Consider the following 27,959-nt stretch of genomic DNA (forward strand, 5'->3'; position numbering starts at 1 on the left):
TCTCAGTATGTCCTCAGTTTGGGCAGGTGACGGAAATGGATCACAGCTCCTGAGGCTAGGAAACGGGCAGTCATAATGCGGACTGGCTGGGAAGGGAAAGGATCGTGTTGCAGTGACAGGATTTGGCTTCCTGCACAGTTGGGTCTGGCCAGGGGGTGTCCCTCTGGTCTTGTGGTGCTCATGGCCCTCAGTGGCATCCCTGAATTCTGCCTGCTGTCCTGGGGGGCTTGGTATGTTAGGGAGGACAGTGAGACTCAGGCTCACCCACACCGTCGGCCCCGGTTATTGTGCTCTGCAAATATTGCCAAAGGGCCTACTGCCAGTTTGAGCCTCTGATGCCCCTTTTTGCTCGGAATTTTTAGTTGGGCCCGATTCATGGTGAGGACAACATTTATCTCCCAGCTTGTGAAAGACACTCTGTTTCTCTTTGCTCCTCTGTCCTCAAGGTTGTTTGTATTTTTTAAGTTCCCGAAAGTGTCGTTTGAGCCTGGCTTCCCGGTGTTATCGTCAGGAATGTGGGCCCATGTTCCCTGACCCGGGCTTTGGGTGAGTGGGATTCTTTCGAGGTGCTGGCGTGGTGAGAGGAGGGCGCAGGGAGAGGAGGGCAGTGAAGGCAGCTTCCTGGATGCTAAATGAATTGCTAAAGGGAGACATGATCAAGGTGAGTCGGGGCCTGTTGGCAGGGGTGGCCGGCCCCATGCTGCTCTCAGGCCCAGCCTGCCAGAGGTGGGCTTTCCCACACTGAAGAGGCTTAACTGAACCTTCAGAGCTAGAATCAGGCTTCTTGGGGAAGCTTGGCAGGTGAGTCACTGTGTAACCCAGCAACCTGCGTCCCAGCCTCTCGGGGATGTGCGGCAGCTCTCACCTGGCAGGTCCCCCGTCGGGGAGGCCCTGGGCCCCATCTCTGCCCCAATTGTCTGTGGTTCTGTGACTAATTAAAACCCAAGAGGAAGATGGAAATAAAGCCTCTCGCGCATGATAGAGCCAAGCATGAGTATCTGTGCGCACGGGGTGGAGAGTGGGCCAAGGGTAGGCTGCTGGGTTTGGGTGTCTGCCTGTCAGAGTCATACAGGTGTGGTGGTGAGATCCCTGCTTTTCTTACCCTAGTGGCTGGGTCACACCCTTACTGGGACAGAACTACTGCCGGGCTCTTCGTCCCCGGCACCCAGGGGCGGTGGGGGGCGGGGGGGTCCATCAGCCAGGACCTGGGTTGTGGCTGCTGAATTTCCTGCTCCAGAAGCCGTCCCAGGAAGCATTAAACAGAGATTTTGTCTTATTTTTAAAACCTCTCTGAAGATGTCTAGAGGAAAGTAAGGGTCCTGCCAGAAGGAAGAGATAGGAGCTTTGAGAGCAGAAGGTGGGTCCTCAGGCATTTGTGTATATTAAAGCTTCCTCGGGGTGGATTGGAGGAGGCTGTGGCCTGGGGGCCTAGATAGGCTCCTATCAAATTCCAGGAGAGGGCAGCTGAAGCAGGAAACGCTCCTCTGGGCGGCTCCAGCTCCAGGGTGGTGGGCTGAGCCGTGAAGACCGCATCAACCTCAGGGAAGTGTTGCAAGGTCTGTGGGCTCCAGACTGGTTGTGCCGGTAGTCCCTTAGGAACGAGCTCAGAGCCCTGGACCCAGAGCCCTGGACCGTGGCGTGGGACCGCCCTGCTGCTGAGGAGGTAGGTCGGACTTGGATAGACAGTGGCCACATTTTGGCAGACTGGGAAGCACCAGGTGTGGGTAGGGCCTGGAGGGCGGTGAGCTAATTACTGTGGCCTCGATTTGCATTTTACTCTTCAGCAGTGGTGACCATCTGTGGTTCTCCTCCTGTGTGTTCAGCCATGTACTGGTCATGGAAGTGGGAGCCTCATCCCCACCCCTCATCCTATGGAGACAGACCTTGGAGAAGTGGGGCCCTGGGAGTCCCTGGGACCTCTGGTTCCAGTCTGTCTTCCAAGGGTGCTGAGAGAGTTCAGAGCTCAGCTCTGGTTCCACCAGGCCAGGGTGTAGATTCTGGCTTGGGATGGCCGTATCTTTAAGGGCAGGCATTGAGAAAGGGCTGATGTGCTGGCCTGGGGTCTTGCAGAGGACAAGCCAGTATCTTCTATCTGCTGACCCTAATCCCTATTGGAGAGCACCCAGGGCATCTCTGAGCAGATGTTTTATCTGGGACTGTGCTCAGTTTCCTTCTTCTCCCCAAGTAGACAGGTTGTGACCTTTGGGGTGGCGGGGGAGGAGAGGCAGCCCCTGGAACTCTGAGAGGGCCTGGAGGTGGAGTCTCCTGGGCTTCCAGATGTCTCACTCAGCCAGAGATCTGGCATCTGCACCCCCACGCCCGACTACTTCCTACCACTTCCACCACTCATGCAGGCAGCAAGTCCCCAGCCCCCAGCTGAAGCTCTTGCCCCTAATCAGTGTCATAGATGGGTGTGTAAAGAGCCTTTGTCCTTAAGCAACCCATTTGGCCAACTCTGTCCAAAACTGAAGACAGAGTGGGGGAGAGGGCAGAAGCCGTGAGCCAAGCTCTGGCCACCCGGCAGAGTGGGGGTTAAGGCGAGTTGCTTGGCTCTAAGCTGATCTGAGCCAGTGCTGCCCAGTGTGCAGATGGGGGGGGGGGGGCGGCAGCTCCTCATAGAGCTGTTCTGTGCTCAGGTCCCTGCCAGACCTGCTCCCGCGGCCGCCAGGGAGCCGCTGCCACCTCTGCTAACGCCGCCGCTGCCACCCGGCTTCTCAGAGCGGGTGGCTGTTGCCATCCGCTGTCCCCAGGAGGGCAGACTCGGGGCAGGGCCTTCGCCACTTTTGTGCTTTGCTCAAGATGTGGTAAGCTCTCTCCCTGAGCCCCACACACCCTTTATAAAGGGAGGCTGGTACTAGTGGGACCAGTTCATCCGCCTCCCCAGTGCCAGGAGCCCTCTGGAAAGGTAGGGTGTAAATGCATGTCCTTTTGCAAGTTATCTTTGAGCCCTTCTGGCTGGCAAAGAGACAGAGTAACTGCTTTAGCTAACTACTGTCTATGAGTGTTTCACTTACTCTGTGATTGGCACCACATTCTCTGACCCTGAGCTTCTATGAGAAGAAGCCCTGAGGGGTCAAGTGACTTATCCAAGGTCATACGGCTATCAAGAGTGTGAGTCGATTTGGACCAGGTCAGTGCAGCACCAGAACTCGCCTTGGAACCTTTTCCCTGCCTTGTTTGCTGGAGACCCCGGTCCCTGGGAAAGGTTGTGATTTTCTTTTTGAAGCTTTTCATTGGGAGGTAAGGGTGTTCTTTAATAATCCGGTGGCTTGCCTTGTGCTGCCTACCATTTCCGAACTCCTCAGAGGTTTTCAGAAACTCAGAACCCTGCTGCAAGGGCCCTCACCCCACTCCAGTTTGATACAGAAGGAACATGGGTGATTCTAAAAGAAGGGAAGAATCTGAGGGTCAGGTTGTTCTTCAGCACTGGGCATGGTGAGTTGGACTTTTATCCTAAAGTAGTAGTAGGGAGCCAAATAAGGTCTTTGAGTAGTAGCGTGACATAGTCATGTCTGTGTGTCGGGAAAATACACTTGGTATCAATGTAGGCACCAGTCAGAGCAGGGACGCCTGTGAGGAGGCTGATGTGGGAGTCTGGACTATGCTTGCTGGTGGCTGGACCAGGCCAGGAGCTGTGGGGTGAAGAGGGGTAGTCCCCTTTGAGAGGTATTGAGGAGGTGGCCCTGACAGAGCCATCTAGCCAAGTTGCCAAGGTCTAGAGTGCTGGGGCTAGGAGGCCAGTTCAGTAGAGGGTCCTTGGTGCCAAGCCATGGGACTCAGGACCATCTCTACAGGGACTGTGCCCTGAGCTCTGCCTCAACCACCTGGTCACCATGGCACCAGCATGCTTCCCACCAGGGTCTCTTTCCTCCCATCCTCTCCCTTCCTGCACAGTTCTGTCTCTTACCACCTACCTTCCTTGTGCCCCAGTGAGTGCAGGGCCTACTAATGGTGGGGGTAGTCCCAGGCCCTTAACCTGTGCCAACAACTGTATCCTGAACTGTTCTGTGCCAGAGGAGAAGAAGGCATAGGATACGCCGGAGGAGAGGAGACTGGTTTGAGCTGAGGGCGGGGTCCTCCTTCAAGGTGAATATTTACAAACACAGCAGCTCACTTGGCAACAGGGCACCACTGATTCCCTTGGGTGCTGCCCACCCCCCCATCCCTGTCCCATGCTACTGAAACCAGGAGAGGCTCCTGGGGCCTGGGAGGAGGCAGCTACTGCTAGCACCCCAGGGACCACCAAACCCCACCCTAGTCCAACGGAGAGGGAGTGAAGGTCAGAGGAGGCCAAGGCCCTGTGAAATAAGGAAAGGAGACCAGACTCCCAGACCTAGGCTCTACCCTGCCCCCATGCCAAGTGTTTGGTGGCATGGGTTGGCTCTTAGGCTCGTGTCCTCAGAAGACCTGAATTTGCAGCTCTGCCCTGCAATGGCTCCCAGGTCTCCGGGTAGATGCATGCAGCCCTGACTGTCAGAGAAGGTTGACGAGCCTAGAAGCATGATAGGGTGCCCAGTTGATTGCCTTGTTGCTGCCCACCAGGCAGGGGTGCAGGCCCAACCTGAGGAGAAGTGGGGAGTCCAGCCCTTCCTCCAGTACCTCCCATTGCCCCAGGCAAGTGGACTTCCTGGAGAGAAGGGCCCAGCCTGGAGAAGCTGGTGAGAGGAAGGGCACCCATGCCTAGTGTGTGCATGGTGGAGAAACAGCCATGGGCCTGACTGGCAGCTGCCACTTCCCGGGCTCTGGCGGCCTCATGCTGCCTCCCACCCCTGTGGTCTTGGCCTGGGCTCTTCTGGAGCTGGTTCTGTGGGAGCTTGACACCCTTGGACATAGAGGTGTGGGTATGGGTGGTCCAGTGCTGGCAGGGGTGGGGTGGTGATACCACATGAGGTCGTGGTTTGGGAGGCTGTAGTCTGAGGCCTGGATTGGGCTCCTCCTCTTGCTCCCTGTGTACCTGCAGACAGCAGCTACCTTCAGAGGCACCTCTGTGCTCCCATCTCAGGTGAGGGCTTCTGCTTCCCAGACACAAGCAATTCAGGAAGGTTAGACAAGTTCTGTTTTTCCCTATCCTGGGGACTCTAATACTTTGGTGACTTCTGAGAGTGCACGTACCTAGGAGGCCAGCCTCTCAGACTGGTGGCAGTGACCTTTGTACAACATTTCCAGAGCTCAGACTTAATTTCCTGAGCAGGATATTCAGCTGGCTCAGTGTTCCCCACTCTGTCAGCTCCAGCCTTTGTGTGTTGGCTTCCCTCTGCTCAGGACACCCTTTCCTCTTTGTCTGTCTGTCTCAGCATCAGTACAACTCCCTGCCAGAAGCAGGTCCTGACTCCCCTGAGTCGGGCACCTTCTCTGGCTCCCCATGTCTGATCACGGCCCAGACTCTGCTGCACGGCACCGCCCCCTCCCTCATGTGTCTCTTCCATGGGACTGAGGGCAGACCCTCATGTGACTTGTCCCAGGGCCCAGCCCTGAGCCAGAGGAGAGTAGGGAGGGTTTGCTCTGTGATTGGGGGTTGGTTGGGTGGATGGATGACTTGGCCATTCTGGGCTGTGCTCTGCGAAAACCCCAGCATGGCAGCAGAGACTGCAGATGCCACGTTCTCCTGCAGCTCAGCGCCCGGCAGTAACTGCCGAGGGCTAAGGACTGCTGATAGTGGGCTATCTTTGCAGGGTTCTTGCTGACATTTTTGGGACCACACAGCTGAGCTCTTGAGCTTGTCCAAGGCTTTTCAGCCCATTGACTCAGTTCAGCCCCATTAGAAGAAACATTAGGCAGCTTGGAGCCTACCCCAAGAGCTGATGAGCGTATCTGGATTTTCTATATGTGGACTAAGTCACTTACCTGCTAGGCATGGCCATGACTCAGTCACCTCGTCTGCAGCTTAGGGAAACAAATGTCCTAAGGAAGCTAGCTGATCACCTGCCCAGGGTTTTCCCCAGAATGGTTTTCCTTGGTGAATTCACTGGGGTCCATAGCCAGGTCTCTCCTCTGCTGGTGTGGCACCTTCATGTGATTGATATGCCAGAAGTGGTTTGTTCCTGTGGGATAGCCTGTTGGCTGATCTAACTTGAGGAGACTGCCAGGAAAATTGGGTTTCCAGCTCAGGAACTCAGTGGGAATGACCATGGTACCTGCGGGCTTACATTCTCTGCTCCCCAGGGAGCCCCCAGAGTCTGTGGGTGGCTCACGAGTGTTTCCAGGACTCAGACCGCCTGTTGTGCCATGCACAGAGCATCGGCTCCTGAGGGGCTGCAGCTGGAGCCCAGCCACCTCTGTCAGGTGCTTGGACCTGCTTGGACTGGGCAGCCTCCCTGGTCTCGCAGCCATACTCCATACCCATCTGTTTTGTCATGGCGTGCCTCTATGAGTATGTGGCTGAGTGATGCTGTCCCCATTCTAAAGATGGGCAAGAGGAGGTCCACAAAGCTGGGGTTATGTGGAACCTTGTGTGGCTTGTGAGTGAAGGAGAGGGGATTTGAAACAAGATTTGCCTGCTTTCTTGGCAATGATTTTGCACATCACTGACCTCATCTCTGGTGTGGTGATGTTACAGTTTAGTACAAATATTATTTGTCAGCATCTCAGCAGATCTCTCCTCTCTCAGGGGTCAGGCAATTCCAGCTTGGCTCATATCCTGTGGCGGTAGAGTGGCTATTGTTGGATTTCTCATTGTTTCCCAAGAAGCGAAACCATAGCCATGCTTCCAGAGGTAGAGGGCCAGCAAGGAGAGTGGCTGTAGATGGGGAAGTGGTGCCTGGAGCCTATCCAGCCCTCAGCAGGCTAGTAGACCTGTAGGTGTTTTGTGGCATTACTAGTCTAGATATTCCTAGGCAGTGACTCCAAGGAGGCCCCCATGGGGATAAGAGCATCCAGTGCCTGGTCCATCCTTGCTCCTTCTCTCAGTCCTAAGTGTAGATCCCTGAGCCCAGCTGGCCATGTCCGCTCTGCCAGCACGGTTCACTTAGGGGCCATTGGGAGGACGTGGTAGCTTCTGGGACTGCTCTCTTTGAACCGTTAGTCACTAATGCTTCCCACAGAAATGCTTCCCCTGTCCACCCCAAGGCATCCACTCTGTCCCCAGGTAAGCTCACTCTGTCCTCTCAGGCTGGGGTGGGCAAGCATGGTACCCTGACCACCATATCACAGGAAATGCTGATTACCCTCAGGAGAGCACACAGCACCTTGCTGAGCCCTTTCTCTCTGGGCTTTGCTTCCTTTCCCTTCCCACCAGTTTAACATGTGCTTCCTGGGCCACTCCTGTTTCCTTTACACATTAGCGGATGGGATATCCAGTTAATGGTGGGTCACCTGTGCCGCTTGGTGCTTGGTCAGGGGCAGTGTGGAACCCCAGCGCATAGTGGTCAGCGGTCTGGGGCCAGGGAGTGATGCCTTGACCCTTCCCTGGCTGCTCTTGGTAATGCTACTATTCCTCAGAAAGTTGGCCACAGCATCACCTCTGACTTTGGCAAGACTTTGGCTCCAAGTTTTCTTAAGGAGCACCTATGAGGGTGTGGACCTGGGGGAACCCTGCTGTGTCACTCCTTGGAACCTTGCCAGATAGAGTGATGCCCTCATGTCATGAAGGCCAGAAGTGTCTGTCCGGATGGGTCTGTGGGTTCTGCTCCCCTTGCCTTCTCTATTTCCTTCAGGGTCAGGGCCTGGGATTGGGAGCTTGGGGTAGAGTGGGAGGAGCCTGCATCAGCCCATTCATTCTGGCCATTGTGTTCCTCATACTCCAGGAGCAGAGGTAAGCATACTGGTCTGACCATACTGGTCTGTACCCAGATTTGGGGGCCCAGAAGGCTTTACTTCCAGAGCTGTCAGAGCACGTGCTGGCCTCCAGAGAATATGGAAGCATCTGTCAGTCGTGGCCCAGGATCTGAGCATGTGGTTCTCAGAACTGGGCTGGATGTGCAAGTGTCAGGGGTGACTCCTCAGGGTTCTGGCCTGTCACCTAGAAAGGTCCTTCTAGAAAGCCAGCTTCTGGGATATGCAGTGTTACACCAGGCGACTACACACCCAGCTAGCCCAGGGCCCGCCATACAGTGTATTTGGCCGGGATCTGGCTGAGGTCACTGTGCCGCTTGTGACCCAAGACAGATGGAAGGACAGACCCAGGACTCCTCCCTGGCCTGCCATCCTCTCTCCTCTCTCACCGCCTATTGTTTCCTGCAGAGTTCATCCTCTCGCTTCTGGAGAAGATGCAGACACAGGAGATCCTGAGGTTGCTGCGGCTGCCCGAGCTGGGGGACTTGGGCCAGTTTTTCCGCAGCCTCTCAGCTACCACCCTCGTGAGTGTGGGTGCTCTGGCTGCTGTCCTCGCCTACTGGTTCACGCACCGGCCAAAGGCCTTGCAACCACCATGCAACCTCCTGATGCAGTCAGAGGAAGTGGAGGTGAGCAGAGTGCAAGCAGCTGGTCTGTGGCAAGTAGCAGGTAGAGGCGTTTTGAAGGTAGAAGCCAAACTTGCAGCTGATTTGCCCCAAAATGGTACAGAGAATCTTGTTTTCCCCTGGCAGTGAGCCAGTAAGACCCCCAGGGGCCTCGAACAGGGTCTCCGACATAATGCTCCTCTGCCTTTTCTAGGAACTGAGCATGAGCCCTGGGCAGAGCCCAACTGTGGCCTTGCACTGGATCTCTAGTTTATCTGCTTCTTGGGTGGGAAGCCTTGGCTCCCTGGTGCTTCAGTAGAAAGCCTAAGGTTCTCAAGGGGCCACCAGGTAACTTCCCTCTTGGTCTCCCCGTGTCAGCCCCTGGTCTAGAGCTGGGACTCAGAACTGAGCCCACCCCATGGCCCTGTCTTCCCAGGGCACATGGGCCCCCAGGAGGGCCACCAAGGAGAGGAAGGGCAGTGGTCCGGCCTGGACAAGGGTATTCCAGGCTCAATCTAAAAGGACTGGTGAGAGTTCTTTCTTTCTTAAGCTTATGAAATTTATTTTGCCTTTTAAAAAATTGTCTTTTTCCTATTTATTCATTTTGACTAGTTAACATATTCACACTTCCAAAGAGGAGAAGTTGTAGACTGAAGATCGACTTTCTTCCCCTCGCCTGCAAGTTCTCCTCCCCAAGGAACATTCCATGAGCAAATGGATAGTTATCTGCCCTCTTTTTTTTTTTTTTTTAAGATTTTATATATTTATTTTAGAAAGAGAGAGTGAGAGAGGAGAGGAGGTGGAGAAGGAGAGGGAGAGAGAATCTTGAGCAGACTCTGTGCTGAGCATGGAGCCTGGGAGGAGAGGGTGCTTAATCTCACGATCTGAGCCGAAATCAAGAGTCAGATTCTTAATTAATCCTCTGAGCCACCCCAGCACCCTGCCCCTCTTTCTGAATACTAACTTGCTGCACACACAGTTCAGCGTCTTGCTGTTTTGCTCTTAAGGGTGCATCTCGGCAACCATGAGCATAGCAGAGTTTTGTGTGGTCAGAGAAGATGCAGGTCTAGATAGGACAGGGATCTTTCAGGGCACTTTTCCAGCAGGAGGCATGACGTGTGCAAAGGTGTGGATATGTGATCTTGCACCTGGTGGCTTTGGGAAATTATAATTCACATGGAATGGCTGGACAGTGGAGGGGGTAACCCTGGACTAGCAGAGTGGTGACCAGAATGGCCTCTGGTGACCCACAGCCCTGAAAGGTTGGCCATGCTTCTTACTAGCTATATGGTCCTTGGCAGTTTCTTAACTCTCTGAGCCTCAGTGTCCTCAACTGCCAAGTGGGTAATAAAAAGAATGCCCACTTCCTAAGATTGTGGTAAAGACTTGGTAAGATGACACAGAGAAAGCACTAGACTAACTGTTTTGGTAGGCTTATAATCACAACTTGTTTGGAGAGGCCAGTAAGGACAAAGCCCGATGGTCTAGGAGCCTGGAGGCAGGCAGCATGGATTTGCTTTGGGTTTTTAGTAGTAAAGAGCCACAGGTCCAATTTGTGATGTAGAAGGATTGAGAGTCCTGGACAGGAGTGTTCCCAGGCAGGTACCTTCAGCCAGTACACAAACTAATTCATACTACTATGTGAGTGATGGATGGCACCTAAATGATTCTTAACATAGGGATGCAGCAGCAGCAGCAGCAGCAGTAGCTGGTGATGAGGACCATCCCGATGCCAGAGGATGACCTGACACCTACTGGCACTCCCCACGGAGTGACCCATAGCTGTATATGAACCGTAACTGGAATTCTGGATGTTTTGTGGGTGTTGCGTGCACCTATGGGAGACCAGCATACTGGGCCTATGTGCATGAGCCAACTGCGTTAGAGTGAGGGGGCATACAGGTCAAGTGTGGAGGTCGTGTGTGTGCCATCCAGGTGTTCTATCTAGGCCCCATGGGTGAATGCGTACAGCATGTCGCAGTCCCACCTGTGTGGCCCTGGTGGGCGTCCACGCTGTGTACAGCCTGGTGCGTCCTGGTGCCCTCTCCTGATACCTCTGCCTGCCTCAGTCAGCTTCCCTGGCCTGTGCTTGGCTCGTAGGACAGTGGTGGGGCCCGGCGATCTGTGATCGGGGATGGCCCTCAGTTGCTCACCCACTATTACGATGATGCCAGGACCATGTACCAGGTGTTCCGCCGTGGGCTCAGCATCTCAGGTAAGAGGGGGCATAGGGGTGTGCAGGAGCTGCGGTGGGAATGAGCAGGTACAAATGTGGGGAGGGGCAAGCCAGGTACTGGGGGCCTGGGAGGAGAGCGGTACTGGGGTTCAGAGGAGAAAAACCACTGTTAGCCCTTCTCCTGCCCAACTGGAGAAGTAGCTGCAGTATGTGGCCAAAGGGCTGACCTCAGCTTTGTTCTAGCACTTAGGACTTCCTGACCTTAAGCTGGCTCTTAGCCCATACTTTATACTCCCATAGGCAGCCCCTCATAAGCTTCATACTGCCAGAGCACTGGCTGGCACGGTTCAGAACCTGGGCCTCTGCGATGTCTAGGTGGGCCAGGGTAGGGGGCAAAAGGAGATGGTCCAACAGAGGCAACTTTCCATGGCTAGGTCTGCCCCATGGCTAGGTCTCTGTGTCCTCCTGGGGCTGCATCAGACAGGTCATGGTGGGAACTGGCATTGTGTCATTCCCCATTCCTGGGCCTCCCTGATCCCTGAGGACACATCATGCTGTGCACTTTAGGCCTTCTTGGGCTTCAGCAGGTTAGACAGGGAGCTAAGGGGCAGTTCGCCTGACTCCTAAATTAGCCACCCCACGGCCTGGGATGGCCATTCAGGCATCTGATGAGCAGCTGCAGGTGACAGCCCACCCTACCGTCCTCCCTGGCACGAGACCCGCTTATCTCCCTGCAGGGAATGGACCCTGTCTTGGCTTCAGGAAGCCGAAGCAACCTTATCAGTGGCTGTCCTACCAGGAGGTGAGTGACAGAGGACAGGCCCCACCCTGTCAACCCATGTAGACCTGGCATTGGGGGGTACATGGGCACCCTGCAAGGTCTCAGAGGGTCATTGTTTCCTTGTCTGGCCTGTTTGCCAGACTCCTGGCAGCTACCTCACAGGGCTTCCAGCCGATCTGTGTAGGGATTTGGGAAGGTCTCAGACCTGTAAGAATCCCCACCTGGGGATCTCTCTTCCCTGATGAACATTGCTTTCCATCGCTTCCCCATGTCTGTGTGCAGGTGGCTGACAGAGCTGAATTTCTAGGGTCTGGACTTCTCCAACATAATTGTAAACCAAGTACAGATCAGTTTATTGGCGTTTTTGCTCAAAATCGGCCAGAGGTAAGCATCTGCCTTGAATGGTTTTAGAGGTATCAGTGGAGTAGGGGTTTGAGTATCATACACAGCCCTGCTCCCGTCTGGGACAAGAGGAAAAATGGATATCCTTGGTGTATGGCACCTCTCAGTCTCTTGGGTTTGCCTCTAACCATGAGTGGACAACCCAGACAAGCTCGGTCTATCCACATCAGCCAGCCCCACAAATAGCTGTTCCCTGAGCCATGTGGGAAGAAGGACCCAAGGAAGAAGGCCATGCAAGCCCTTTAAGTAGACTTGGGGCTGTTTGGAGTCTCAGAATTCCCTGGGGCATGCATGATCCCGAAGGCTGCATGTAAGTGGGCACAACCAACTGGCTTCATAGATGCCTTGCCACATGGAGAGGGCCAGAACAGAACCTTCTCAGTAGGACCCAGAACAAGTCCTCCAGTTGCCTGGGCATAAGGGCCGTATAGCCCTCCTATGTGCTCTGGGCTCCCCCAACCCCAGACCCATGTGTTTCCACAGTGGATCATCGCAGAGCTTGCCTGCTACACATATTCTATGGTGGTGGTCCCGCTCTATGACACCCTGGGCCCTGGTGCTATCCGCTACATCATCAGGACAGGTGAGCCCCTACATCCCCTTCTTGTCACTGGCAGCCAGCCCTCCAAATCCCCAACTCTCATGTTATACTACTTGTCTGACACTGATAAGCTCTTGGCTTCCATTCTCAAAGAACATTTTCCATTTTGGCCCTTGAGTTGGCTTTCCCCACTTGGACTTCACCTAAAGGCACCTTCCATGGGGCCTGGCTATCATGAAGGAACCTCTGCACCAGCCCCCACACAGGCTTCCAGTTCCCTGAGGGTTAGTATAGCTTGGGGCAGATGCCCAGGGGCAGGGGCGGGGGGTGGCAAATAGTTCATGCAGACCTGAGATTATGGAGCCTGAGCCTGTAGTGAAGGAATGCTTGGAATCTGCTCTAGGAGATTCCCTGGCCTTTTGTCCTTGGCTTTTCCCTAGCTCCCTGCGTTTTCCTTTCTGTATAGCACACAGCCCCACGTGCCTATCTTTTTTTTTTTTTTTTAAGATTTATTTATTTATTTGACACAGAATGAGAGAGAGAGAGAGAGATCACAAGGCACACACAGGCAGAGGAGAAGGGGGAAGCCGGCTCCCTGCTGAGCAGAGAGCCCAATGCAGGGCTGGATCCCAGGACCCGGAGATCATGACCTGAGCTGAAGGCAGAGGCTTAACCACTGAGCCACCCAGGCACCCCCGCGTGCCTATCTTAATGCATTTATTTACACGCAAGCTCGGGCACACCCAGACTGTGGTTCTGTGGCTTGGCCCATGTACCCATGGTCACAGCCTATGCCCACACAGCATGACTTTCCCTTCAGCTGACATCAGCACCGTAGTTGTGGACAAACCTCAGAAGGCTGTGCTGCTGCTGGAACATGTGGAGAGGAAGGAGACTCCAGGGCTCAAGCTCATCATCATCATGGAACCGTTTGAGGAAGCTCTGAAAGACAGAGGGCAGGAGTGCGGGGTGGTCATTAAGTCCATGCAGGCTGTGGAGGTGAGGCTCTGCTCCTGGGCTGTTCCTGGGCCACAGCTGGCAGGCTACCCAGCCAGAGCAGCTGGTTATCTGCCCCTCTCGTGCCCTGGGGTGGGTGTCTTAGGTCATAAGGACATGTCAGGGTTGAAACAGGGCAGGCTTCATGAGGGCTGATGGTGGGGCTGGGACCAGGGTGCCTATGGGCATCCTCTAGGCAGCAGGCTCCGTTGGCTGGCACAGTTAACGACACAGGCACCAACAGGGCATGGGGGTCCCAGCCTGCCCAGAATTACTCATGTAGCCTCTGGGGCTGCCTTTTCTCCAGCCCATCTGAACCCGAGGACTATAAACAGACATTCCAGGAGTCTTTGAGGTTCTTTAAATGTGCAGAGACTCCCAGCGGCCAGCGGAACTAGTTTTTCTGTGTGTGACCTTCCTCAAGGTGTTGGTTTAGTGGCAGCTTATGGCCTGCTAGCATGACACAGGCCATTCTGGCCTCCAGGGCCTCATGCCCTGCTCAGTAGCAGCTGACCTCCACCGTACCTTCCTGGACATCAGCTCCTGGGCTCCCCCCTTCTCTTCCTGCATGCTTGTCTATTCTGGACAATGCTTGTAATAGCTGTGCACTTGTACCCTTCCATGGCTTTTGGGGGCCACATTTACACTGGCAGCCCCCATCTGCCCCTCCAGCCCTGACCCTTTATCTGGAAGTCCCAGTCACCTAGCCCCTCTGTTCTGAGCACTTGTCCAGATGGGCACCTCAAGCCATTTCCCACTGTGCATGAACACAGTGTCTCACCTTTCCCTGGGCCTCAGCCCCTTGTCTATAATGTGTGGGGTGGCCCAGGCCTGGATGCGTATTTGAGGAGAGACTGCTCAGGTGGTTTCTCCACATGGGCTACATCTGGACAGGGAATCCTGAACTCTAGACTCAGCACAAGAGCAAGGCATACTAGGCTGAGTTTGTTTTGATTTTTTGTTTCTTCATTTGATTTGATGGATGAGAACTTTTGAGCATTTAAAAATGGTACCTTTCTCTTCCAGGAGTGTGGCCAACAGAATCATCAGGCTCCTGTGGTAAGCTCCTCTGCCAGCAGGTCTTTCTTGAGCAAGATGCTGTGCAGAGCTGATCCTCACAGACACCCCCCTCCCCAGGAGCTTGATAAGAGGTCAGAGTAGCACCCCTGTGCTGATTAACAACTACACTAAGCAGCTTGCGAAACGCATGCTCAAAGCGCCAGGACTTCTGTGGGTGAGGATTTAGAAAGCGACCTGGAACAGGAGTCAGGTGTTGAGGAAGGAGGGAAAAAGGGCAGCCAATCCTGGCCTCTCTTAGTTCTCCAGGAGGATTTTCTTTGGGACAGTGCATGGTTTTCTTTGACGGTAGTGAACTCTGTAAAGACGGGGAGAGCAGAAGCTGTCTTTCTTCATTTTTGCTTTGTGATTATTTTTTGTGTTGCCCTCAGGTGATACTGCCTGGGGTTGAGTCACCAGTGACAGTCACTGGCCCTGGGAGGGCCCTGTAGGGGTTCTCAGCTTGCTTACAAGGCCTCTTGCCTTCACTCCTCCCTCTAGCTTAGCCCTTCCCCTCTTCTTGCAAGACCCTGAGTTTTCTCATACATGGGCTGGCCATCACAGGTGGCTCTGGGAGGTGCCCGCCTCCCACACACAAAACACCAGCCTTAGACTGCTGTTCTCCGACCCCCTGGCATGCCCTTGCTTCTACCAGGCCAGTTCTCTCCCAGAGCCCATCCTCTGTTCTATTTGTCTGGAGGGATCTGGCTTGTCCCTCATTCTGAACTTGTGTCACGTCCTCTGCATGTGATCAGATGTGCTCAGCTCTTCTGGTGACCCCAGGACTGTGTATCCTGTGTCAAGGACAAGGGCCTGATGCAGAGCAGTCATGGTGACACATGGGTGACCCAGTGGTCACCCAGTGGGAAGCTCAGTTCCTGCGCCACGTGTTCTGCTCCCAAGCCTAACCACAGACATTTGGGAGAAAGTGGGAAGGAGGGACCACTGGATCACATGCCTCAGGCCTAGATGTGGCCACTGCAGCCCAGTCCCATCTAGAATTGAACTCTGATTCAAGTCAGGGAGGCAGCAGATGCCGGTGAGAGGTTTGTGGGACAGATGGACTTCCAAGCTCCTATTAGGGTTCCTCAGCCTCTCCTCCCCTTTCCCAGGGACATGCCAGCCTGCCCTTCTGACTTCAGTGTGCAGGGCATGCGCCTGGGCCCACATGGCCCCATACCCACACATGGCGGGTGGGGGCACACGAAAGGGCCGGCTGGTAGAGAGGCCTGGAGATCCTGGGCCCTGGTTGGCCACACTGGGTACCTTGAACTCACACCTCTTCTCCACCCTGCAGCCCCCGAAGCCCAGCGACCTCTCCATTGTGTGTTTCACAAGCGGCACAACAGGTGAGCAGAGGTGCCCAGATCACCATCCAGGGCCACGGGCAACCTTCTCTAACAGCCTTGGTGGGGCGGATTCAGGGCTCTCTGGTGTCCTGGGCGGCATGGGCTGAGCCTTGTCCTATGGCTGGCTCCAGACACTGGGCCCTTCCTGCCACTCCCAGTGCCCAGTAGGAGGCAGCCCAGGTGGCTGGACGTGAATGGACAGTGTAGTCTGAGAGGCGTGGGGTCGGGGCTCACCAGTACCTAAACTGGGGTCAGAGGAGGACTGGGTAGACGAGTCACTTCATCCCTCCCTGAGAAGCAGCTTTCACCCCGCTGCTTCCTGCCCCTGGCTGGCCTTTGTGTCAGAGATGGGGAAGAAGTGTGGGGTTTGGTGTCTGAGAGCCTCAGTTTGAATCCCACTTCCCCTACTTGCTGGGGGGTCTGAGCCAGTCACGTAAACTTGCTGCCACCACTCTGCCCAGCTTCTCACCTGGGATGGGGGCTCTTGAAAGTGCCAAAGAAGAGAGGGGATATAATGTGAAAAGGTGGTGCAAAGGCTCTGTGGTGGGGTGGGGTGGGGCTGGTGTGCTGTGGGCATGGCTGTGGGGACAAGGACAAGCAGAAGTGACACCCACATGCCTGGCGCTGACAGAGGAGGGCACACAGCTGCATAGCAGGGACAGCCAAGGCAGGCTGCGTGGGGGTGGGGTCAGGATGCACATGGTCATGCGCACAGCACGTCATAGTCTGCAGTGCCCTGTGGACCCAGGGACTGAGCTGCTGGGGCTTCTGCACAGCCTGTGAGGCCAGCAGGTGTTGGGGGTTGGCCAGGGGGCCTCCACTAGCAAGTGGAGGTGGGGGACTGGGGCCCTGCTCCTGTGATCCCCAGGCCAGCGCTCTTCCCCTTTGCTGCTCCATCTCATCTATAGACTTGGGAAGTTGCTTGTCTTTTCTCTGAATGGGCAACGAGTTTCTAGCCTTCTTTTTCCAGACTGAGGACTGGCCTGCCTTGGTGATAGCTCTTGGTGGGGTGGGCAGTGAATCTGGGGCTTCTGACGCTTTCCACACACACAGCCTCTAAGTCCGACCAGCCCCATGAGCAGGACTCTCCATGAAGACGGATCACCATAAACTTGGCTTTGTTGGATCAAGATGGATCTTTGCCATTAACTCGGGTTTGAGGGTTTCTACCACATTGCTAATTTTTGTCAGACAAGAAGTAATGTAGCATTTGCTCTCCAGGGGCTGACATCTAGATTCAAGCCAGAATTCAGAAACGCCCTTCAGGTTTATATTGTTCTTTGTCATGAGGTTCAGGACATAAACTTTTAGTGACCTGTCTTTCCAGCCTGGTCTGGGGAGCACGTGACCACTGTGGCCTTTAGCCCTTCAAGCGTGCAGCTAGGCTTTTCCTGAGTCACTTGATGTTGCCGTGTTTCTGGAAAAGAACCTCACAACACAGAAATGTACTGTCACCTGGCTGGAAAGGGCAGGCCTCCTGTCTAGCACTTTTGCAGACCATGAAGTCACTGCAGGAAAGTGCAGACCATGAAGTCACTGCAGGAAGCTAAGCTGTCCTGCCAAGGCTCTGGGTGGTGGCAGTGGGACATACAGAGCTTGGCCAACAAGTGGTGATTTAGTGCCCAAGCCTCCTACTCCCGCTAGTGCTGGGGGCAGAGCTGGAGGATGGAGCACAGCTCTCATTGCCCTGCCTGGCAGTACCTGGATTTCCTTGGCCCTCGCCTGAACTTGCTGTGCCCCGGTAGCCTTCCTGTTGTTGAGCACATCAGCAAGGTGTGTCACAGCCCCAAACCAGCTTCTCTTCCATACCAATCATCCTGGCTCCCAGCTTCATCAAGAGCCACACTGTTCTTTCAGTGGGGAAAGATAGAAAATATAATCTAAACCTGACATTTGGTGATTCTGGTGAAATCATTCTAGGAAGATTTTCTTCTTGGTAGGTGATGGAAACCTCTGTGGAAATTTGTAGAATAAGCCGTGCTTTGGAGCCCATAGTCAGGCCAAGAGGGCGCTGGAGGCGGTGAGAGCTTGGAATTCATCCGTCCTCAGGGGTGGCTACTGGCTGGGTGTGTGGGTTGGTTGTTCATAATTCATAAAATGACTATTAGCTGGACAGGAATCTGACACCCCCTTCTCCCCAAGAAAAGAAGATTTGTGGTATAACATGGCCCAGTTTGGGAAATTGGGCCCCATGAATAATTAAGATGTATTCTATGAGGACATGTACCCTCTCCTCCCAGAGAAGAAAACGTACCTTTCTTAACTGGTATACTTTTAGCATTCTTTTCCTACTTTATGTAGATTGACTCAGCACATTTGTGGAGCACCCAGTATGCATCAGACCAGTGCTGGGGGCTGAGGTCACAGGGATGGCTAAGCCAGAGCCCTGTCTCCATGGGCTCACAGCTCATATCACCTAGCCGTTTGGTACCATGTGGTCACTGCCCCAAGGGTCCGCATCCTAGCATGCCTGCAGCACTCGGCCACTGCGGGATGGGAAGAGCACGACAGAAAGTGTTCCCAGAGGAAGTGCATCTGCGGAGTCCCAGAACATTGGTAGCTGGAGGAGAACAGGAGGAAGGGCGTTCTCGGGAGGGGGATCAGCGTGTGCTGAGGATCAGCGGCAAAGAGGAAAATGTTGCTTTGAGGGAGAGCTGAATGAAGGAATAGCAGTCTCAGGCCAGATCCTGGAAGCACTGGCAGGAGATGAATGACAGGGGCTGGGGTTTCAAACGGAGGCTAAGCAGGTGCGGCTGGAGACGCTGGAGGAGAACAGACTCTGTCAGTGTTGTCTGGTGGCTGCGCCATACAGAGGATGCCACTGCAGAAACACTTGCTGGTGCTCTTGGCAAAGGCTAATCGTGGAGTGGAGGCTGGATGTAGACGCTGATGGTAGGGGAATGCGGAGTGAACGGGAGGTGAGGATGTCACTTCAACAGGTATGGATAATTCCTTCAAGAAGCTTGGCCACGTCACCAAAACGCCTGCTCCAGAACATTCATGACCTCGCTGTGTGGAGAGTCAGAATCTGGAAACAAGTCCAGTGCCCATCAGTGATAGAATGGTATAGCCCAGTAGAACATCCACCTCACCGTATGCTGAATGAAAGAATCCAGGCACAAAAGAGTGCATGATTTCTTTGACTTAAAGTTACAAACATAATCCACTAGTCTACGCTTTTAGAAGTCAGGCTAATGGTTGCCTTCCAGGATAAGGGGGCCCTGGATTACCGATGGTGTTCTATGTCTTGACCTGGTGCTGGTTGCACAGGTAAGTTCACTTTGAGAAAAAAAAAAAATCTGTTGAACCATATACTGATTTGGGCACTTTACTATATATGTATGTTGTGCTGTAAGAGAGATCTGTAGGAAAAAACATACATTGGCTCTGAAGGAACAACAGAGCAAGAGTAGAGCTGGCAGAGGCTGGGAGGGGGTGGGTTCTTGTTATTTTCTTGGAAACCCCTGCAAGTGTTTCTTGGTATCGAGAAAGAGCCACTAGAGACAGAGAAAGGGAGGTGCTGCTCAGTGCAGCTGAGCCCCCGTAGCTTTGGTTTGGACTGGAGGAGAGAGGAGGCTTCCTGGTGCCACCAGGAAAGAGATGTGCCCTGCCTAGAGAAGGGAGGAAGAGTGGGTAGAGGCATCTCCTCTGTTCTAATTGAGGACACCCAGGAAAGCTCACTCATATGCAGTCCTTTAGCTGAGCATGAAGATGCCCCAAAGCCTTACGTCTGTGGCAGCTCAGAGATAGGAGCTCGGGAAAATATTCTCCTTGGCCTATTTATTTTACACCATTCAGTTCAAGACTTAGGTGACTATATGCATGAAACTACATCTCAGCACTCCTGCTCTGCAGCTTTAGGAGAATTTCTTTACCAGTCTTAAGCCCCCACTTCTTTGGATATAAATGAAGCCATTCATGGGGCGCCTGAGTGGCTCAGTTGGTTTAGCATCTACCTTCAGCTCAGGTCATGATCCCATGATGGAGCCTGAGTGGGGCTTCCTGCTCATTGGGGTGTCTGCTTCCCCATTTTCCTGCTCCTTCTCTCTCTCTCAAATGAAAAAAAAAAAAAATCTTTAAAAGAAGTAAATGAGGCCATTTGATATTTGCAGCATAGACTGTTTTTAGAAATAACCGAGTTACCATGTATGAGATGCCCACCTAGCACAGTTCCCACAATGGTGGGTGTTCAGTAACTGGCTGTTATTAGAGTTACTACTTGTATTCCTACCAGCTCTCAAGTCTGATTGTTTACAAATAAAAAACTTTAAAAGTAGTGGGTATGGGGCTGTGAGGCTCAATCCTAAAGAAGGTGTGGGAGCCTCGAGCAGGGAGAATACTCTGCATTATAAATCTTCCCAAGCATTTCTGTTATCAGCCTCTTTTGTAACCCACCTTTGCATGAAAGCAGAAACAAGCAGCCAGAGGAACCTCTAGCTAGATGGCCCAGCACTACACTCAATCCTGCTCCCACCCACCCCTGTAGAAGAGACCTGGAGCTCCTCCCACCCCCCCACCAACACCATAACTGCTCTCACTTGGAGCCAGTGTCCATCCAGGGCAGACCTTCAGTCAGTGAAATGCCTTTCTGCATATCAGCCGTGGATGGCCAGCCAAAGAATACGGACTAAAATCCAAATGACTTTTGCAGAATCTGCAAAGAAGAGTTCTTTAGCTTCAGCAGCTGGAGAGAAAATAAATGGGAGGATGGCCAGGCTGTGAGTAGAAGGTTGGAAAGGGACAGTTGGTCTCATGTTGCTGAGATGTTGGAGCCCAGGCAGCACCTCCACTGATGTTGGAACAGAAAAGGAGAGAACCAGAGCAAACACTGGTTCTTTAACTTTGCTAGAGGTCTAGTGAGGAATGCTTCCCTGTTCCTCCATAACACATTTGAAGGAAATACTACCAGAAGCAAGCATTTGTCCTGAATCAGAGAAGCAAGCAGAACTTTCCAAAGCCTTACCTCCCACTTCCCAGCTCGGACCTTGCGTCCTGTCCCAGGATTTGTTGTCAACATGTGCTTCTCCTTCTTCCTTTGGGACCACATGGAGGCATGACTTGAAGACATGATTTGAACATCTCTGGGAATATTTTAAAACTCTGTAACTCATTAGAAGTTTATAAAACCTCACTCATATCTGCAAGAAAGTTGGAGGAGGAGAAGAAACACCAGAGCAAGAGAGGAGAGGCAGACCACCGAGCCGGCAGCCAGCCCTAGCTGGGGAGGGAAGAAGTGGAAGTAAAGTGGTCCGATTCGCACTTTGGATAGACACCTGCAGTTCTGCATTCAGTCCATCAGTGATTTACAACACCCCTGAAACTGACCTGACAATAACCAGAAAAAGCATGAGGTGCCTGTGTTTTCATCAAGGGGCAGAAGTACAATTCCCCACCACCCCCGCTGAGTAAAGGCCTAGGTGGAGCCAAAGGTTTGTTTCTAAAGGGTACAAACTTTTTCTCTCAGTGTTGGAGAGGAAAAAGGTTTGTCTAAGCAGAACTGAGTAACTGCTAACATTATGTGTGTTGTGGACTGAACCGAATGGAGGCTTCAAACAATTTTCATGAATGAAGACAACTTGCTCTTGAGATTCTCAGTCAACCACCTTGAGGTTGCATTAGGCATGAGCAGGTCAGCCAGCTTAGCAGATCTAAAGTTCTATAGCATTGGATAGTATTTCGTGGGAGTTCTGAGTTCATACCTAGTATTTTGGGGGTATTCCTTAGAAAATTCCAGAACTTGGGGATCCACAGGTGAAAATTTCCCAGAATAGTCTATGGATCCAGAGATCCTGTGGGATTTGTACATAGGAGATGATTCAGGAACAGTTCCTAATATGGGCTTGGGTTTGAGGAAAGATGCTGGGATGAAAGAAAGACCACCAGATGTAAAACAGATCCCATGGGTCTTCATTTGGAAAAAAAAAGATATTTTGGCAGCTACATATTAAAGCCCTGTAACCTTCTGCATCTCCCCACCCCCCAAAACCCTCTGTGATTTGCAGAATGGGTGTTTGTGCCAGAGCACTTGTTAAAACCCCACCCACCATGCGTCTTGGTCAGACTGAGACACTCCTGTGTCTGACAGACGGAATGCCAGTTAAGGTGAGCACACAGACCACACAAGATAGAATTATGAGAGTAACTTGACTTTTGACTCCATCTATGCCTTTAAAGTTACTCAGTGGGAACTTTTTCTGCCCTAGGGTGAAAACAGGCACCTCTTGTGTTTTTTGGTCACTGTCATGTCAATTTCATAGGTGTCATAAGTCACCAACGGTCTGAATTCATAACTGCAGGTGTCCATCCAAAGTGCGAATCTGATCACTTTGCTGCCATGTTTTCCCTCCCCAGCTGGGGCTGGCTGCTGGCCTGGTGGCCTGTCTCTCTTCTCTCCTCCTCCTCCTACTTGCTAATGAAGCTTTGGGCCCTCTCCCACCACGTGAAAATGGGGAGGGAGAAAAAGGAAGTGGGAAAGGGAAGTGGAGAGGCAGTTTGGGGCAGGCCTTTAAAACTTGCTCTTTGTATCCTGACCACTTGTGGGAGTTGTCCTGATTGCTGGCAGTGTTCTCTGGGTTGTCTGCTCCCTCCTCCACTCCACCTTTGGCCTACGACAGCTTCCTTCTGAGTCGGAGGAAACTGGCCAGTGGACAAGACTTCTTAACCCCCCATTCCCAGTACCCCCTAAGACTAATGTTCTTTCTGCAAACTCCATAACCAGTCCCTGGGATTTATTTGTATGCAGACACGCTTTTTACACTTCTCACCGGGACCCTCAGCTACAGGGAACATGATCAAGTTCTGAGTTAATGTGGATTTGGGGTTGGGAAAGAAGACACCCCCCACCCCCGCATTCTTCCCTACTTTGATGGGCTATGGAACTATGTAGTTCTTTCCGAAGAAATTCTCACAAATCCATTCCTCCATTTCTCCCCCTCCTCCCTCTCCTCACCTCCACTTCCTCCTCTCTCCCTTCATTCCTCCTCCTTCTGTCCCCCTCCTCCCCCTTCCTCTTTTCCCTCTTCTTTTTCTTGTTCCTTTTCTCCTCCTTCGCCTTCTCCTCTTTTTTCTTCCCCTCCTCCTCCTCCTCCTCCCATTCTCCTCCTTCTTCCCCTTGTTCTTCTTTCTTCTTCTTCTTTCCCTTCCCCCCTCCCCCTCTTCCCATCCCCCTCCTCCTCCTGGTCCTCCTTCTTCTCCCCCCCCATCCTCCTCCTCCTCCTCCTCCCTCCCCCCTCCCCTCCCCTCTCTTCTCTTCCTCCCTCCTCCTCCTTCCTCCTCTTCCTCTTCTTCTTCTTCTTCTCCTCATCTTCCTCCCCCTCCTCCTCTTCCTCCTCTCATCCCCTCACTGAAGTAAATTTCATACAGCATAAAATTAAACATTTCAGTGTGAGCAATGTGGTGGCATATACTACAATACTCTTTTTATCTCGGGTCACTTAGTCCTTTTATGACCTCTTTCTAGGTGAGGGTTGCAAATTTAACATACTGGTTTATTTAATATTTCCTGGGTAAATTCTGCCCAGGGTCTGGTCTTTCACTTTTGGAGTTTCATGGTTATTGTAACTGCTGCCTTAGTGGAAACTTTTAATTTAACATTTTTTGCACATAGATTATATTCTTAGAACTTCTGAAAGCCCTGGGAGGTGGGCATTGTCTCTGTTTTACAGGTAAGCAAACAGAGAGGAGAAATGGCTTCCCTGTGTTCTGCTGGCGGTGACAGGCAAGGCCAGGAGTCAAGAGGCTGGTTAGATGTGTGTCCTATTCACCCTGATATGAAATGGTGACTAGCTGGCCTTCCTCCCCAGCCTATGGTGCCCTGGGTCCCCACCTAGCCCCTGTCTTCTGAGTAGAATTACCAGACCTGGGTTTCACTACAAGCAGTCCTGAAAGGTCTTATCAAGACAAAGTGAGAATATCCTCCTCCTGTCCTATCTCTGCCAGCAAGGGAGGGGCTGACCCCGTGCTCTGCTCCTCTAGGCTGGCTTGAGCCTGGGGCCTTCAAAGGGGCTGCATGCTTCAAGGAAGTCCTCTGTCAGCACAGTGGGCTGCTGGATTCTGGAGACAGACCCGCTCAGCCCAGAAAGGAGCACAGGGTACTGAGTGTATGTGAGGAGACTGGGGGATGACAGTTTGTGCTCCCCCATGGAGGCAGAAGGAGGAAGGCACAGGTCATAAGTCAGGCCTTAAGGCACCCTGCCTGTGGGACTGTGTCACCTGTGTTCTGGTCCCAAGCTGCTGGGAGCCTCAGGGTGAGAGTCTCCGACATAGCACCCATCAGCCTAGGACTCTGAAGTGGCTGCAGATGAAGGCCAGAGGCTCGGGTGCTGAGTGTCTGGGACTGTCACCGTCCCAGTGGCCCTTGAGCTTCTAGCTGATTTGCCTTTTTGCTTTCTCTTTTTAGGAAACCCAAAAGGTGCGATGCTCACCCATGGGAACGTGGTGGCTGATTTCTCAGGCTTTCTGAAAGTGACAGAGGTGAATAAAGTAGATTCACTACACAGGTGTCTCTTGAGGACACCCTCAAGCCTCAGAGGTTTTTTGTTTGTTTTCTTTTCTTTTTTTTTCCCCCTGATGTAATCTGAGCTGCCTTTCTTATGAAAGGCAGGATTTTCTCTTGTCATTTAGAGCAATCTGATTTTTATAAACACTTTAGCCCCCAAACCCTGAAATGACCCATGCCTGATAAATAGCCAGTTTGATTTCTGAGAGTGCTAAGATCCCAGAAAGAGAAACATGTAAACCTGTTTTTCATTTTTAACTGTGAAAATTGAAATATGTGTGGTTTTGCATGTACCTTTATTTAGAAAGTGATCCTTAATAACTTGTCTTTCACATAGGTCAGGGTTTAATTCAGTCATTTTGTGTTTAAGGACTGCTAGAGTCTGAGAAATAACGGCAACTGCTAATTTGTAAGACTGTACTTGGAAAGGTAAATCTAAAGTTAAAAAAAAAAAAAGAAAAAGCTTGACATCTTGGCCTGACCAAGGCATGTTAGCATTTTATAACCAACTAAGAGAAGGATGTTTTTCCACAAGTGGTGAGTATCTATTTTTCCTGCAAGTTTCCTCAAGGAGAAAGGAATGTTCCTTTTCACGGAAGTCAGGCTTTTTCTCCACTGCGGAGAAAAACCTCTCTTCTGCATTCATGCCACGTGGCGGCATGGAGCATATGCCCCCCAGACACTGATAGATTTTAGTAGAATGGTGAGAGACTGTTGGAGGCTGAACCCACGTCAGGAGCCATAAGCCAGGCTCCCAGGGCTTGTCCAGACTGGTTCAGAAGCCAGCCCCGGGGAACGGGGAACGAAGGGCCTGTGAAAGGGTGGGGGTCAGGGCAGTCCACCGAAGGAGAGCTCCCAAAGACCTGGCCCACCCCCTGAGCACAGGCCTTGTGCAGCCCCTGTCACTGTGGTCAGTCCTATGTGCTTGTCAGGGGCAGGGGGGCAGAGCAGGGCTCCCTCTCAGCCTCCTCTACAGGCCCTGTCCCCAGGCTGTGGCATGCAGTGTCTGGTTCAGCCATCTGTCTGCCTGGGGCTTCTACCCCAGCCACAGCTGGTGCAGAGCTAGGGCGCCCCCAGGTCCCTTTTCTGGAAGGAGGACTTAGAAAGTACCGACAAGGCAAGCCTCTCGGACTCCGCGCCCAGGTGCCGCAGGGAGATGGTGAAGGGGGCCTGGCCCCAGAGGAGACTTCCCTGCGGAGCTGGACTCTGCTGGTTTATGTGTGCTTCACTGGGCTTTTTGCTTCTGCAGATAACCTAGACCCACTGGCTGCGCCCTAACACTCCGCCTCCTACGCTGCCCTGTCTCTCTCTCCCTCTCTCCTTCCTGCGCCTTCCATCTTCCTCTCTCTCTCACACCATTTCTCTCTCTCTCTCTCTCATATCTTGCCTCTCTCTCTTTCCCTCCCCCTACCACTCCATCCCTCCATTCCCCTTCCCCTCTTCCTGTTTGCCCCTCCAGGACCATTTTCTCTGTATTGTTTTATGACTCTCTCGTCGTCTTCCTGTCAGTGTTTCTTTCCTTTCTGTCTCCCATGCCCGTCACCTGCAGAAAGTGATCTTTCCGAGACAGGACGATGTGCTCATCTCCTTCCTGCCTCTGGCTCACATGTTTGAGAGAGTGATCCAGGTAAGACGCCCACCTGACTGACCGGGCCTTGCCTGGGCTCCTTCTGTTTTCTTACAGAGTCAGTGGGCTCCCACTTGTGCGGATGTGCACATTTCCTATTTGCCTTTAGCACACATGTTTGAGCGAATGGTGCAGGTAAGGCCCTGGCTCCAGAGAGGCACAGTCTGTGCCCAGAACCCAGAACCCTAGCAGAGTGTCACTTTGTCACTGGTGCCGTGAAGTAGAACTAAACTGCCCTGTCCTCAGAAACTACCAAGGGGTCGGGGGACCTTGGCTGCCTGACTTCTCCCTCCTGGGGAGCCTCCAGTGTCTACCCCAGGCCTGCCTTGTCTTACTTGTGGTTATACCTCGGCTGAGAGAGGCCCCAGCTGTTGGCCCATGCTCAGAGAGGATCATAGCTTTGCAGAAGTATTTTGCATTCACACTCTGTACACTGTGGCTCCACTTATGGCCAGGACACTTATGTACCATAACTTCCAGAACTCATGAACTTCTGGAAAGGAAAACAAGACAGTAAGGGTGGGGAATCAAACTGCCATGACCCCTTACTCCAGAGATGGGACCGGCATAATGATTAGTCCTGAGAACAGCCTTGCAGGGGTACAGAGGGAGTTGGAGGAGTCCACACAAGACTGTGGGAACAAAGAATTTTCCAGGCATGCGTCACTCAGGGAACCAGCTTGTGAATAATCTGTGTATTTTTTTTAATTAATTTACTTATTGGAGAGAGAAAGAGCACAAGCAAGGGTGGCAGAGGGAGAGGGAGAAGCAGACTCACCGCTGAGCAGGGAGTCTGATGTGGGGCTCGATCCCAGGACCTGGGATCATGACCCGAGCTGAAGGCAGACGCTTAACCAACAGAGCCACCCAGGCTCTCCTAAGCTGTGTCTACTAAGCCTCTCCCATCTTGCTTAGAGGAAAGCTGGTATTTTAGGGCATGCTTTCCAGCTTTTCAGGTCTGGATTAGAGTGCCATAGGTCATCACTATTAATTAGTTTTGTGACTCTAAGCAAATGGCTTTACCTCTCTGAGTTTTGCATTCCTCGCCTATAAAATAGAGATATAAATGCTGCCTCACTTGTAGGGTTGCAACAAGCATTAAATAAGGGAGCATGTATTAAGCCCCATGCATATTCCTAAACCCATTAAGAACCAACCAGTCCCCCTGCCCTGCCTTGGTCCCCCACACCAAACAACACCCACAGCCAACATTACTCATGGGCGCTACACACCTTTCCAGAGTTGCTGAGGTGTCCCGGGGGGAAATCCATAGACCTGGGGCAGACCTGTTGATAGGGTGCAGTACAGCTCAGAGACCTGAGTCCTCGGGAAGGCCCTTGCCCAGGGCTTGGGAGTTGAGCATGAGGGAGTAGGCACCAGTGAGACTGGCTGCTCTGCCATCTCCCAAAGGCCCAGGATCCCCCTCCATCTCTTGCTGCTTCACCCCGTGCCTGAGTGGGACTTAATGGGAAGGGGGGCACCTCATATGATATTCTTGAGTGTCTCATGGCAGCAGCCAGAACTGGGTTAGGGGGTCATGGATGCTCTCCATGTGGGGCAGAGCTTTGGACTGCAGCCAGGAATGACCACCCTGAGGAACTCCTCCCTTCCTGTCCTCTCCCTCCAGTCTGTTGTCTACTGCCATGGGGGACGCGTCGGCTTCTTTCAGGGAGACATCCGTCTCCTCTCAGATGACATGAAGGCTCTGCACCCCACCATTTTCCCTGTGGTTCCTAGATTGCTGAACCGGATGTATGACAAGGTAAGCCCCCTAGGGAGTCTCTGACCAGACTGAGGTGCTGTGTATCTGCTTGTCTGGACAGAGTCTGGAGCCCCCGGCGAGCTTGCCATGCTGCCTCCCTCAGGTCCTCCCTTATGCCGCCTCCCCTTTTAAATTCCTTTGCTCTCACCTTCCTTCTTCTCTTTTCTTCCAATTCTCTAACACCTTGTTTAAGGAGATTTTTTTCTTCAGGAATTTCTGTCCCCACAGTGTGACCAGGTGCTGGTTAGCCTTTAGCTGGGTGTCACACATCCACTGATCTCCTGCAGAGGCAACATGGAGCATGGCTTCTCTGTTGGTCAGGCTGGGGGCGGGGGTCTGCAGTGGTGTCTGTCTAGAGGTAGTGCACACAGGCCTGACAGCTGTCTTCCAACTTCTG

At 52.8% G+C, this 27,959-nt stretch overlaps 1 protein-coding gene across 6 annotated transcripts in view; it reads left to right on the plus strand.

Moving 5' to 3' along the window:
- ACSL6 (acyl-CoA synthetase long chain family member 6) overlaps positions 1–27,959 on the plus strand; it is a 59,091-nt gene that overhangs the window by 9,341 nt on the left and 21,791 nt on the right. For 3 of the 6 annotated variants that reach the window (XM_082725668.1, XM_082725664.1, XM_082725666.1), the window contains 11 exons: positions 8,179–8,399; positions 10,476–10,590; positions 11,289–11,353; positions 11,615–11,716; positions 12,218–12,317; positions 13,096–13,274; positions 14,298–14,330; positions 15,625–15,676; positions 24,075–24,148; positions 25,723–25,800; positions 27,428–27,562. In XM_082725668.1, coding sequence (XP_082581794.1) covers positions 8,179–8,399; positions 10,476–10,590; positions 11,289–11,353; positions 11,615–11,716; positions 12,218–12,317; positions 13,096–13,274; positions 14,298–14,330; positions 15,625–15,676; positions 24,075–24,148; positions 25,723–25,800; positions 27,428–27,562 — 1,154 coding nt within the window. Of the gene's footprint in view, positions 1–526; positions 662–2,648; positions 2,805–8,178; positions 8,400–10,475; positions 10,591–11,288; positions 11,354–11,614; positions 11,717–12,217; positions 12,318–13,095; positions 13,275–14,297; positions 14,331–15,624; positions 15,677–24,074; positions 24,149–25,722; positions 25,801–25,857; positions 25,936–27,427; positions 27,563–27,959 lie in introns of those variants that run through there. The other 3 variants (XM_082725667.1, XM_082725669.1, XM_082725665.1) reach the window with 3 other exon arrangements.

Source organism: Mustela nivalis (genome assembly GCF_964662115.1).
Source record: "Mustela nivalis genome assembly, chromosome: 3".
Lineage (NCBI taxonomy): Eukaryota > Metazoa > Chordata > Mammalia > Carnivora > Mustelidae > Mustela > Mustela nivalis.